Source organism: Bubalus kerabau, chromosome 2, assembly GCF_029407905.1.
Source record: "Bubalus kerabau isolate K-KA32 ecotype Philippines breed swamp buffalo chromosome 2, PCC_UOA_SB_1v2, whole genome shotgun sequence".
Classification (NCBI taxonomy): domain Eukaryota; kingdom Metazoa; phylum Chordata; class Mammalia; order Artiodactyla; family Bovidae; genus Bubalus; species Bubalus kerabau.
The window spans coordinates 157,813,944-157,827,660 of NC_073625.1; the positions used below are offsets into that span (position 1 = coordinate 157,813,944).

The 13,717-nt window shown below is 40.8% G+C and overlaps 1 protein-coding gene across 1 annotated transcript in view; it reads right to left on the minus strand.

Moving 5' to 3' along the window:
• KCNAB1 (potassium voltage-gated channel subfamily A regulatory beta subunit 1) overlaps positions 1–13,042 on the minus strand; it is a 439,216-nt gene extending 426,174 nt beyond the window's left edge. Inside the window, exon 1 of the mRNA XM_055569252.1 lies at positions 12,616–13,042. Coding sequence (XP_055425227.1) covers positions 12,616–12,857 — 242 coding nt within the window. The 5' untranslated portion in view covers positions 12,858–13,042. The remainder of the gene's footprint in view (positions 1–12,615) is intronic.
• Between the last annotated feature and the right edge of the window lie 675 nt (positions 13,043–13,717).

The window sequence follows — 13,717 nt, forward strand, 5'->3', positions numbered from 1 at the left end:
TCCCACTAACATCCTCCCTGTGCTAAAAGCTAATTCCAGTTTGAACTATTCCAGATTGAAGGAAATGAATAAGCCATGACAACAAAATACAATATGTGATCCTGAACTAGATCCAGTACTGGTGGAATAAAAAAATGCTATAAAGGGCACTATTGTGTTGGCTGGCAAAATTGGAATACAGACAGTAGATCAGAAAAAACTACTTAATATGACTGAAGTTGGTAATTGTACTTGGAGGGTATATGAAAAAATATCCTTACTCTTAGGAGGTACTAAGGGATAAAAGGTCCATGTATGTAACTTACTCTCAAAGGCTTGCAAAAATAAATTGGAGGTGGAGGGGATGCAGAAAGCAAGCTGTAAGAATATGAGCAAAGGAGCAAAATGTTAACAATATATTAAAGTGCCTACAGATATTCTATATATTATTCTTGCAATTTTTCTGTATGTTTTAAATTTTTTTCAAATAAAATGGGATGTTTTTTCATAATCTGATTTTAAGACTAGATAGCTTGGCTAAAATTAGCTCCTCTACTACTTGAACTTCCACCATTAGAGGTCTGTTTCTTTGGATATGACATGTTTTACAGATACTCCAGGACTCCATCTTCAACTGGGACTGCTTTGCTTTCTCATGTTCTTCCCTATCATGATTGTTTGAAACACACTGTCCTGGAATGTATCTTCATCTAAACATTGGCACACATCACAAAATATGTAACTGAAATTTTGAGGAGCATCAGTTGACAACTAGCTAAGGGCATTCAGAGGAATCACTGATAAGAGGCTAAAGTGTTAGGCATGAAGAGGTGTTCCATGATAAGGAAAAATGAGCCCTGGATATAGAGGAGGAAGGGCATCATCATTCAACCACATTCTAATTTGGTGTTGAGCCAGAACTGCAAGGTCATGGTTCTAAGAACATCGTGGGTTCTAAGCCAGAGTTCTCCCAGGCAATCCTGACAACACTCTCCTTCCAGTTTCACTACATCTGCTCCATCTTAACTGAGCAACAAGTTGTCTGCACCTGAGATGGGTCAAAAGACAGCAATAGAACATTCTCTGAAGGAAAGCCAATGGGGTGATATGTCTGCCTTTCTTTTTTCCACACCACGTGCAGAGGTCTGTGGGTGGTTCAGAATCCCATTCTTGGAAACTCCCAGATGTAGAAAATTTGCTCTATCAATTATCTAATAGATATTTGCTCTGTCAAATATCTAATGGGGTTAGGTTATGATAACATATTACTGCTACAACATCAGGGCTTCTCAGAATCCCAAGAATACATTGGTCATAACTTCTTACTGTTTTCCACTTATAGCAGATTTCCCATTGTGGTATCAAAGGAGATGCTTCTAAATTTTCACAGTCAAGGGGACTAGGCAGATTCAACTTTAAGCTCTGGCCTAGGACGGTTTGGGAAAAGTTTAAAGATTTCTGCTTTTTGTGGTTCAGGGAACTGAATGAAGAGCTTCATTTTTTAATGAAATAGCACATCTTAGTGGCACTTGCAGGCACTGCAGAGAAATTTAGGAAGAGATTTTGTTGTTTGGTTTCTGTTTTTTCCCTTGAGTAAAAACATATTATAGTCATTCCTTGGACAGGAAAACCAGCTCTCAAAATGATTGCTTTTGATATAAAACAGTTATAAATAATTTCTATATGAAATTATTCATATAACCCAGTCTTGTTCTTGAGCCCTGAATTTTCAGTGTTTCATTATGCATAAAGCAACTATCCCTCTGGGAAACCACAAGTGGAAATTTCAAAACAGAATGAAAATAATATTACAAATCCAAGGGGCACTCATCTCTCACCCTTGCTTAAATTTTAAAGCATTTTCTATTTAAACTGACACTTAAAACATACTTGTTTTAGAACTTCTGTTCCATTCAATAGGAAATAAACATTTGGCTGCATTTTGAAGAGACCCCCTTCACTAAGCCTTCTAAGTCTTTCATCAGCAGGCTCTTTGGGTTTCAGATAATCACATAGGCTCTGAACCTGGACCATCTCAGTGTCAGCATCATTCCTCCAGCAATGTCGATGCCAGGAGAGCTGCAGTCAGAGGACCCAAAGCAAATTAGCACAGGCCCCGAGACTGACCAAAATGAGGCCAGTCTAAAATAAATCATGTAGGCTTTTTTTTAACATGGAAAATACAACCCCCTGCTCAGCTAGCATTTTTTTTCCTAAGCTTTTGATTTTCAAAATCTTGGCCATATATACTTTTCAAGCAGATCTGAGTGTGCCAAGCGTTCCATGAAAAATGTAGGTCAGGGGAGTATGTGGTGAAGGGGTGTTTGGAGGGTTGGGAGAGGCTAGGAGGAAGACAGTGAGTTCAGCTGAGTAACAAAAATAATTTTTGACTTCCACAGTGGAATGGAAATCATGAAAACCAGAAAAGGCAAGAAGCGGGTGTATTTTCATTTCATAGACAAGGAATCAGAGGATCAGAGAAAAGGGTAGGGTGGAGGAGCTGGTCTGCAAATCCTCCAGCCAGGATACTACATTCCCATTATGACAGAATCCAGGGAAAGAGTTTACAGAGCAAAAACTAGTTCTGACTTATCTTTAGAATCTTCATTTAGAGATCAGTGAAAGCTATCAGTTAACTAATATTTCCAAACGCTTCACCCAACATTTTTGAGACAAGTCAGTAGATGAGTGAGGTTTCACTCTAGTTTTCTTGCCTCTTCTTCAGGCCTTCTCCCTTGCATCCCTTCACAGTTCCTGTAGCACTGTGCTGTGCCCCGACAACCAAGCTTGCCCCCAGTTCCAGTCTAGAACCTTCCTTCCTGTCTTCTTTGCTTTCAGGTCAGCCTAGCCAATGTCCTGTTTCCTTCTTGATCTGTTGCCTATTAGCTTATATTACCCACCTCTCTTTTAACAGGAGAAACAGAGCCTCTAGTTGAAGAAATTCTCAGGCAATGTGGCAGTTGAATGGGAGAGGTACTGGAAGGTACCAATGGGAGTTCTAGCCCTATTAATTCCATTCTGTCTCAAATTATTTCTATTCCAGACGCAAGGCTAGGCACTGGAAATATACTGACTGATGAAAAATTATTTTTATCTTTATATTACACCATTTGGAGAGTAATTTATTCCAATATTTCATGAGGCTGTTTTCATTAAATAGGAGACAATGTGTGAAGTAAAAAACAACAACAACAACAACAACGCTTTCTCAATAGATCCTAACAATATGTTCCAATAGGAGAAGCAAAAAAAAAAAATATGCATATAAGCAAATGAGGAAAACAGAGTAATGTGCTCAGAACTGTGTAAGATTTAATTACAGGTGGTTATTTTATGCTCCTCTCTCTTTTCTAAATACCTCACCATACACTTTTTCTTTCAGCCTCTGAAAGATGACTAAATGATGGATTCCTAGGAGTGTTTAAGAAGGAGGTGAAGCCAGGGAATTCTGTTTGTTAGGCTCCCACTTGGGCAGACAGTGAGCTAAGGACTGTCATGAATGTGAGTTCATTTAATTTTTACAACAGTGTCATGAGGTAAGTTGAATTAGGCTCATTTTACAGATAAGGAAACTGAGACCCATCAAGGTTAAGTAACATTTTATCTAAGATACAGGAGAAAATATGGGGCTAGAGCACTATTAAAGGGGAAAAGGGTGTTCCTACTTGTCTTTGGGGTCTTTCTGTTTCCTAACTTCTGAATGCATATACCCCAAGAAGCAATACACCCAAGCACAAAGCATGGAAGATTACAAAATAGTATAAGTTCTAGTCGTTCCCCTCAAGATGACAACAGCATACTTTTGAGACACACGCCACACACACACACAATCCAGACTATATGAATCAAAGACAAGTCATGCTGTCAGAGACAAGGGAGAGTCTGTGGGTTGGATTTACATTGGCAAAGGGGACATGTAAGAACATTCTAGGTGGGAAAAATTATGATGAGTAAGATGAAAGTAATGATGAGTAAGATTCAATGTTTCATTACTTACAGTGAGTAAGATGAAATTAACGATGAGTGCGACTCAACATCTCAGGACAGGGATAGAGGGTCGGTGTGCAAAGAAGTAGGACTGAAGCAGATTACAGAGCAGAGCAAGAAAAGTAGTGCTTGGAAAGCTGGACTAAAGTGGGATGGTGAATGTGACTGAACTGCAGCATCCCCGGGAGAAAGGGTGTATGGTGTGTGCGATGTATGTAGTGTGTGTGTAGGGGGTGGGGGGTAAGAAATGTGTGGGGAATATAGGGAAGGGATGAAGTGTGTGGATGTGTGTAGGGGTGTGGGATGTGTGTGTACAATGTGTGTGGAATATGCGGTGTATGTATGATGTGTGGGTGTGTATATTTGTGTATGTGATGTGTGTGGTGTGTGTGTGGTGTGTATATGGTGTGTGGGGGATTGTGTTGGTTATGTGTGCGATATGTGGGGGTTTTGAAATATGTGTGTCAGGGTGGTATAGGGAAGGGTTTGGGGTGTGTAGTGTGTGGGAGGTGTGTGGGGGTATGGGGGGTGTGTTATGGTGTGTGTATGTGGGCTGTGTGAGGTATGTATGTATAGTGTGTGGAATATGGGGGGTGTATGTGTGTGATATGGGGGCATATGTATGGTGGGAGTGTGTTTGTGTGTATGTAGGAGAGTATGGGGGTATGTGTGGGGTGTGCATGGCATGTGGAATATGAGGGTATATGGGTGTGTATGTGGAGGCTATGAGTGGGGTATGTGTGTGTGGTGTGGGCGGTGTGTGTGGGGGTGTGTGTTGGCTTGGGGTGGGATGAGGGTTGGAGGGGTGGCAATAAATATGGATTGTGGAAAAATCAATGGACTGGGACCAAAGGGCAAAGGTTGTAGTCCCGGCTTTGTTGTTGACTGGAAATGCAACACCTTTGAGCCTCAGTTTTCTTCAGCTATAAGACCAGAAATTGGAGCAAATTATCTCCAAGGTCTGTCCCACATCAGCAATTCCAAAACACCCCTGCCCCACCTATCATTTTGCCCTTTCCCACCTTCAACTCAAGGTTGTAGAAAATTTTGTCTTTGGTTGGCAAAAAGCATTCTTTTTTAATATGAGAAAAAATTGTTCCATTCCATGAACCTGTTGTTATAAAACAGAAAAATCTGTTTTATTATTAGTGAGGAACCTTTAGGTATAAAAAATTCCAGGCTAATTGGAATGCTGTTAAACCAAGGCCATTTCTTCTACTGCACCCACTTGCTTTGGCTGAATTATTATTTAATATGGTGCCCCTTATAAATATTAGGGGCCCCATGAGAAAGAGCCTGAGGAATTTCAATGCTGTGTTTACTATAAGGATTTTTTTAAAAGATGTTATTAATTACACCAAGGAGAAGAACTTTCTCTCTAATTTCCAGAAATGTTCCATCCCTGAATAGCTGGCTCCTATCCATCTCAAGGACTCCACGATTGCTGTAAAGAGTGCTGTAGCCCTCTTACCAGGGTGGTACTGCTGGAGAGTACAGAGCCAAATCCAGGTCCAAGTCCATAAGTAAAGTGTAATTGGGACACAGCCATGCCCACCACTCCTGTGCTTATTGTTGATGGCTTCTTCCCTGGTGGCTCAGATGGTTAAGAATCTGCCTGCAATGCGGGAGACCAGAGTTCGATCAGGAAGATCCCCTGGAGAAGGGAATGGAAACCCACTCCAGTTTTCTTGACTGTAGCCTGCCAGGCTCCTCTATCCATGGGGTTGCAAAGGGTTGGACACCACTGAGGAACTAACACTTTAACTCTTCACTTCCACCTACAAGGGCAGAGCTCAGTAGGTAGAACAAAGGTAGACGTGGCCCATGAGCTTAAAATATTTACTGTCTGGCCTTCTACAGGAAAAGTTTGTTGACCTCTGCATTAGACCTTCAGTTTACATCTGCTTGAGTCCCTCTTGGCTTATGTATTATAAAATTGCTTGAAACCTGGGTGCTTATAGCATATTTATTCAGTCTAGATTTTGTGTGTGTGCTTTGACCATAAAACTACTTCTCTATGTTCTTTTACCTTGACCCAAAGTGGGTAAAACCACTAGACCTCCATCAGCAGATGAATGAATAAGAAAGCTATGGTACATATACACAATGGAGCATTACTCAGCCATTAAAAAGAATACATTTGAATCAGTTCTAATGAGGTGGATGAAACTGGAGCCTATTATACAGAGTGAAGTAAGCCAGAAAGAAAAACACCAATACAGTATACTAACGCATATATATGGAATTTAGAAAGATGGTAACAACAACCCTGTATGCGAGACAGCAGAAGAGACACAGATGTATAGAACAGTCTTTTGGACTCTGTGTGGGGGAGGATGATTTGGGAGAATGGCATTAAAACATGCATAATATCATATAAGAAATGAATCGCCAGTCCAGGTTCGATGCAGGATACAGGAAGCTTGGGGCTGGTGCACTGGGATGACCCAGAGGGGTGGTATGGGGAGGGAGGTGGGAGGGATTTCAGGATGGGGAACATGTGTACACCTGTGGCAGATGTATGTTGATGTATGGCAAAACCAATACAATATTGTAAAGTAAAAAATAAATAAATAAAAAATAAAACCACCAGACCATTCAGGTATGACCTAAATCAAATCCCTTATGATTATACAGTGGAAGTGAGAAATAGATTTAAGGGACTAGATCTGATAGACAGAGTGCCTGATGAACTATGGATGGAGGTTCGTGACATTGTATAGGAGATAGGATTCAAGACCATCATAAAGAAAAAGAAATGCAAAAAAGAAAAATGGCTATCTGAGGGGGCCTTACAAATAGCTGTGAAAAGAAGAGAAGTGAAAGGCAAAAGAGAAAAGGAAAGATACACCCATTTGAGTGCAGAGTTCCAAAGAACAGCAAGGAGAGATAAGAAAGCCTTCCTCAACAATCAATGCAAAGAAATAGAGGAAAGACTAGAGATGGGAAAGACTCTAGTGGAAAGAGACTTTCGTTTCACTAGAAAGAGAAATGGGAAATGACTAGAGATCTCTTCAAGAAAATTAGAGATACCAACGGGACATTTCATGCAAAGATGGGCTCAATAAAGGACAGAAAGGGTATGGACCTAATAGAACCAGAAGATATTAAGAAGAGGTGGCAAGAATACACAGAACTGTACAAAAAAGAGCTTCATGACCCAGATAATCACGATGGTGTGATCACTCACCTAGAGCCAGACATCCTAGAATATGAAGTCAAATGGGCCTTAGGAAGCATCACTACAAACAAAGCTAGTGGAGGTGATGGAATTCCAGTTGAGCTATTTCAAATCCTGAAAGATGATGCTGTGAAAGTGCTGCACTCAATATGTCAGCAAAGTTGGAGAACTCAGCAGTGGCTACAGAACTGGAAAATGTCAGGTTTCATTCCAATCCCAAAGAAAGGCAATGCCAAAGAATGCTCAAACTACCACACAATTGCACTCGTCTCACACGCTAGTAAAGTAATGCTCAAAATTCTCCAAGTCAGGCTTCAGCAACACGTGAACTGTGAACCAGCAGATGTTCAAACTGGTTTTAGAAAAGGCAGAGAAACCAGAGATCAAATTGCCAACATCCGCTGGGATCATGGACAAAGCAAGAGAGTTCCAGAAAAACATCTATTTCAGCTTTATTGACTATGCCAAAGCCTTTGACTGTGTGGATCACAATAAGCTGTGGAAAATTCTGAAAGAGATAGGAATACCAGACCACCTGACCTGACTCTTGAGAAACCTATATGCAGATCAGGAAGCAACAGTTAGAACTGGACATGGAACAACACAATGGTTCCAAATTGGAAAAGGAATACATCAAGGCTGTATATTGTCACCCTGCTTAATTAACTTATATGCAGAGTACATCATGAGAAACACTGGGCTGGAAGAAGCACAAGCTGGAATCAAGATTTCTGGGAGAAATATCAATAACCTCAGATATGCAGATGACACCACCCTTATGACAGAAAGTGAAGAGGAACTAAAGAGCCTCTTGATGAAAGTGAAAGAGGAGAGTGAAAAAGTTGGCTTAAAGCTCAACATTCAGAAAATGAAGATCATGGCATCTGGCCCATCACTTCATGGAAAATAGATGGGGAAACAGTGGCTGACTTTATTTTCTTGGGCTCCAAAATCACTGCAGATGGTGATTGCAGTCATGAAATTAAAAGACACTTACTCCTTGGAAGGAAAGTTATGACCATCCTAGACAGCATATTAAAAAGCAGAGACATTACATTGTCAACAAAGGTCTGTCTAGTCAAAGCTATTGTTTTTCCAGTAGCCATGTATGGATGTGAGAGTTGGACTATAAAGAAAGCTGAGTGCTGAAGAATTGATGCTTTTGAACTGTGATGTTGGAGAAGACTCTTGAGAGTCCCTTGGACTGCAAGGAGATCCAACCAGTCCATCCTAAAGGAAATCAGTCCTGAATATTCATTGGAAGGACTGATGCTGAAGCTGAAACTCCAATACTTTGGCTACCTGATATGAAGAACTGACTCATTTGAAAAGATCCTGATGCTGGGAAAGATTGAGGGCAGAAGGAGAAGGGGACAACAGAGGATGAGATGGTTGGATGGCTTCACCGACTCAATGGACATGAGTTTGGGTAAACTCTGGGAGTTGGTGATGGACAGGGAGGCCTGGTGTGCTGCAGTTCATGTGGTTGCAAAGAGTCGGACACAACTGAGCGACTAAACTGAACTGAACTGAAGCTCAGGTTCACTGTCTGGCTCAGAGGTCAATGCTTTGTATTAATACTAGAGATGGCCTCTTAGAAATGACTGAAGGACCCTCTTCAGTGACTCTTTTACAGACCTTAATAAAATGAATTCACAAAAACTTCTATTTTTGCTGAAAAATTCTAAGCCAACAGAAGGATCAGCACAGCAACTTGGCACTTTTTACCCCACATTCAAACAATTCCTCCCATTTCTTTTCGGTTGATACATGTGTTTGCATATTTACTGATTTTTTTTCCTCCCCTGGTCACCCTTAGTTAGAAATATAACCAAGTCTCCATGGAAACACAACATAATGCTCTCTCACAGATGATCGAGGGACCTGAGCAGCTGGTATTGGGCTGAAGGCTGCAATGGCATCTGACCAAATTAGGAAGAGAAAACAGCTTACCCAGCTCTTCCAGACCTTTCAGAATTCTAAGCTCAGCATGGAAACCTACACAGATTGTGAATTACTGCAGATTTTTTAAACTTCTCTTATTTTTAACAATTTTACTGATATATAATTTACATACATACAATTCACCCATTTGAAATGTACAACATAATGACTTCTAGCATATTCATAGAGCTGTTACTGCAGATCTTCTAATTCTTTCTCTTTTTTTTTTTTCTGAGAATACTCTATTTTATCCATCGTATGTTTCAGCTATACAGTACTTTCATCTCCTGACATGAGAATGACTGACAGGAGTCTACAGAATAAGCAGGAAGGGAAGCTACTTTCAGTGAACACCTACTGTGTGTTAAGCACTATGTGTCACAGCTGGCCCCTTGTCACACAGTTTGTAAAGCAGAAGCATTGGGATTTGAACTCTGGTCTGATCAGCTCCAAAGCCTATTATCTTTGCACTACACAGGAAACAATGCCCTTCAAAAAGAAGAAAATAGAAAAGACAGGTGGAATGAGGTATTTTAATATAGCCATGGTCTTGGAGGGAGATAGAAGACAAGATAAAGAAGAATATAAACATCTCCTCTCCTAACCCCAACTACACCTACAAGAAGTTAAGGTCAAAAGCCAGGTTGGGAAGGAACCAAGAGATTCCGAATTCTCTTCCACTAAAATCTGTCCCTCATGCTTAAAGGAGAATGTTTGAAATAAGAACAGTTAGTGTGCCCTGAAAAAAGGACAAAGTACTATGGTAATTTGGAGAAAGACAGAGGAGGAGGATGATATGTATCAGGAAGATGTGGCAGAAAACAGCAAGTTCATAATTCAAAGCCTTGGCTATTTTCTGGGGCCAATTATCTACTTAACTGTACTTTTTTATCCTCATATTCTGATCTAGGAAGAGCAATCTCCTAAGTCCCATTCCTTCCCTGAGTGTGGGCTAGTGGCACATAGGCTTGCCTAAGAGCCTGCCTCTGTGAGCAGGACCTGCCAGTCCTGCTCTCCAAGGCACCTTGAAGATTCATCTCAGAACTGTACTCTTGAGTCGTGCAGAAGACAGGATCTGCAGGCGTGCCTGGGGACCTGAGCTGGTGTGACTGCTCCCCTCAAGCAGGTGGGCTCTAAGCCCCCAATTTCAACTAAGACACTTTTGCTCTTATCTATTTGAAGAAGGCATTCCTCTACTCCATAACTGCTTGAAAAAACACTGTCCTGAAACATATATTCATCTGAACATGGACACACATCACAAAATATGTAACTGGTATTCAAACTGGGACTCTGAGCATACCCCCTGAAGATTTACACAAGAGTTCATGGTTGGAACTTCCCTGGTGGCTCAGACGGTAAAGCGTCTGCCTGCAAGGCGGAAGACCTGGGTTCAATCCCTGGGTCAGGAAGATCCCCTGGAGAAGGAAATGGCAACCCACTGCAATACTCTTGCCTGGAAAATCCCATGGACAGAGGAGCCTGGTAGGCTACAGTCCATGGGGTTGCAAAGAGTCAGACATGACTGAGCAACTTCACTTTCACTTCCATGGTGATACCACCCATCCTGGGACAAAGATGCAAAGACAGATTATTTTTTAAGCAATGAAACAGTCCATCCTTCCCAGATCTATACTCCACCACTGTTACCACTGAGGGTCAAGGAAAGAATGGAGAAGAGACTGAGAGAATGAGGAGAGACAGAGAGAAGGCAGCTCCTTCCAGTATAGATAGATTCAGGGAAGATGGTGAGGAATGACAGCATCTCCTCGATCCTAGGCTCTGGGACCACAGATTCTTTTGGAAAGGCTTTTGGTTCTTAGGCTCTACTTTGAAAGCATGATGGGATGCGTTGTCCTATGTTAATATGCCCTATAAAACTCGAAGAGTTCATTCCTCTTCTGCAGGAGCCCTTTATTGCCTAAAGAGTCTGTGTGAAATACTTTGCTCTCCAGAGAGGAGCCATCTCAATGCAAATTGCTTTATTAATCAAATTAGCTGATAACTAGAGCAGTAGTTACTGCATTAAAATAGACCTTTAGATTATAGAAAAATAAAATCACCTAGGGACATCTTGTCTATACAAAAGCAATCTTATTCTATGAACTAGAAATTTTGACTTGAACTAAGACAACTGTTCTTTATAAATGGTAAGGGATTTGGTTTGGGGTTTTTTTTGGAGCGGGGAGGGGAAGTTGTTTTCAGTATCCTTGTCCTTCTGAACAGCTTTTGCTCAGCTTCCTGGGTGTTTAAAACTCTAGGCATTTGTCAAGCAAGTACTGATGCGGGTATAGCTGGGTTATTTAGCTAAGCACAGACGTACTTATAGAGGTTTGAACAATAAGTGCTCTGAAAAAGAATGATACTTTCTATTTAGAATGGGAGAAAATAATAGCAAATGAAGCAACTGACAAACAACTAATCTCAAAAATATACAAGCAACTCCTGCAGCTCAATTCCAGAAAAATAAACAACCCAATCAAAAAATGGGCGAAAGAACTAAATAGACATTTCTCCAAAGAAGACATACAGATGGCTAACAAACACATGAAAAGATGCTCAACATCACTCATTATCAGAGAAATGCAAATCAAAACCACAATGAGGTACCATTTCACGCCAGTCAGAATGGCTGCGATCCAAAAGTCTACAAGTAATAAATGCTGGAGAGGGTGTGGAGAAAAGGGAACCCTCTTACACTGTTGGTGGGAATGTAAACTAGTACAGCCACTATGGAGAACAGTGTGGAGATTCCTTAAAAAACTGGAAATAGAACTGCCTTATGATCCAGCAATCCCACTGCTGGGCATACACACTGAGGAAACCAGAAGGGAAAGAGACACGAGTACCCCAATGTTCATCGCAGCACTGTTTATAATAGCCAGGACATGGAAGCAATCTATTTCAGAGCAATTTTAAAAGATTATACATCCAACCACATAGTAGGAAAAAATTTCTCCCTTTCGTTAATCTTCCACAGAATAAATGGATGGTACTAGAGGGTTAGAGGACAACCAGTAATTTACGCTGGGCTACACTGATCAAAAGTGCTATCATTTTAAGAATTTGTTCAGTCTCGTGAGCTACTTTATTAGTTACTAGCATGACCATATGATTCAGGCTTAAAAGAAAATAACAGCCTTGAAGACAAGGCACCATTAAAAAAAATTCTATTCTTAATTTATAAATTTCCTTAAGAAGAAGAGAGCTCCCATTCATCATTATGACCTGCAAAAACACATACTCTGGCTTCAGTATCAAGGCAAAGACATTTCTAATGGCACAAGGATGGGAACTTTCACAGGTGAGCCTGACTATATGTAATCTTTGAAGCAAAGAGATAGTGGACAATTTAAAGCTTGAAAAAATAAGGCAGCCCAAGAAGAAGGCTCACTGCATTCATTTTTCTTTTCCTTTTCTACATAAATTTTTTTTTTTTGCTATTTCAACCCTTCTTTCTTTAATAACAACAAACTTTGCTTTCAATGCAGTGCCCTGGCTGGATAACATTAACCAACAAGTACCTGTAAGTCATGCCCGTCTCCGCCCTGGTGGTTTCCTGAAGTGAAATTCCATGGACACGTAAAAACTTCTCCAGGTATTTCCGTTCCACTGCTCCACTGGGCCTAACAGGCCAACAGGCTGCCTGAGGCGGAGGCTTGGTCACTGCTAGGTGCCGTCTGCATTTCAGAGCCGATTCACTGGATTTGGGCAGACCCAGCTTGGGGCTGGGGATGTCTGCACAAGCAGGTTTATACAGATGCATGCTTCATAAACTCAAGGAGGCAAAGCTAATTTCACAGTGCTTCACTCTAAGACTGGCTGTATCTTGCTAGGATTCTCTTGGGTTATCTGGCTTTGATGTGTCCCTAAAAGGGATCGGTTTGTTTTCCTTAGATGTCCCTTATCGTTCATGTATGCGAGCAGGCTCCTGGCAGAACTGTGAGTTAAGTCCCTGCTGAAGCCTGTGCAAAAAGAAGCCTGACCAAAACCAATCACATTTCTCGTCCCTGTAAAGTTTGCAAAGTCGAACTTAAGCAACCGCTTATTGGCCCTGGGGAAAAAAAAATATGGGCACCCTTCCCCATGTCTTTCTATTTAGGTAAAAGGAAATATTTTGGTGGGATAGGGGCCAAATGTTCTGTTCTCATAAGGACCATAAGGCCTTGGGGATGATTCATGAGTATGCAATGAGACCTCTCTAAGTCATCAAACATACCATAGTCAAGTAATTTATTGGACTAGTCATTTGGGTGAAAGGCCCATTAACATTTTTATTTTTCAGATGTTGCAGTCAAATGATAGGAGATATCAATAAGGTGACTGTAACAAGCAAGGGACCCATACAAATATGCCCAACTGATTTTTGACAAAGATGCAAGAGTAATGCAATAGAAGGGTAGACTTTCTGACAAACAGTGCTAGAGAAATGGGACATTTATAAACAAAAACAAACTAAATGAACCCTTGACTTAAACACCTCACATTTTTATAAAAATTAACTCAAAATGGATCACAGACTTAAATGTAAAATGTAAAACTATAAAACCTCTAGGTAAAAACTTGGAAGAAAATCTTCAGAAACTAGGGCTAAGAGAAGAATTCTTTAGACTTGATATCAAAAAC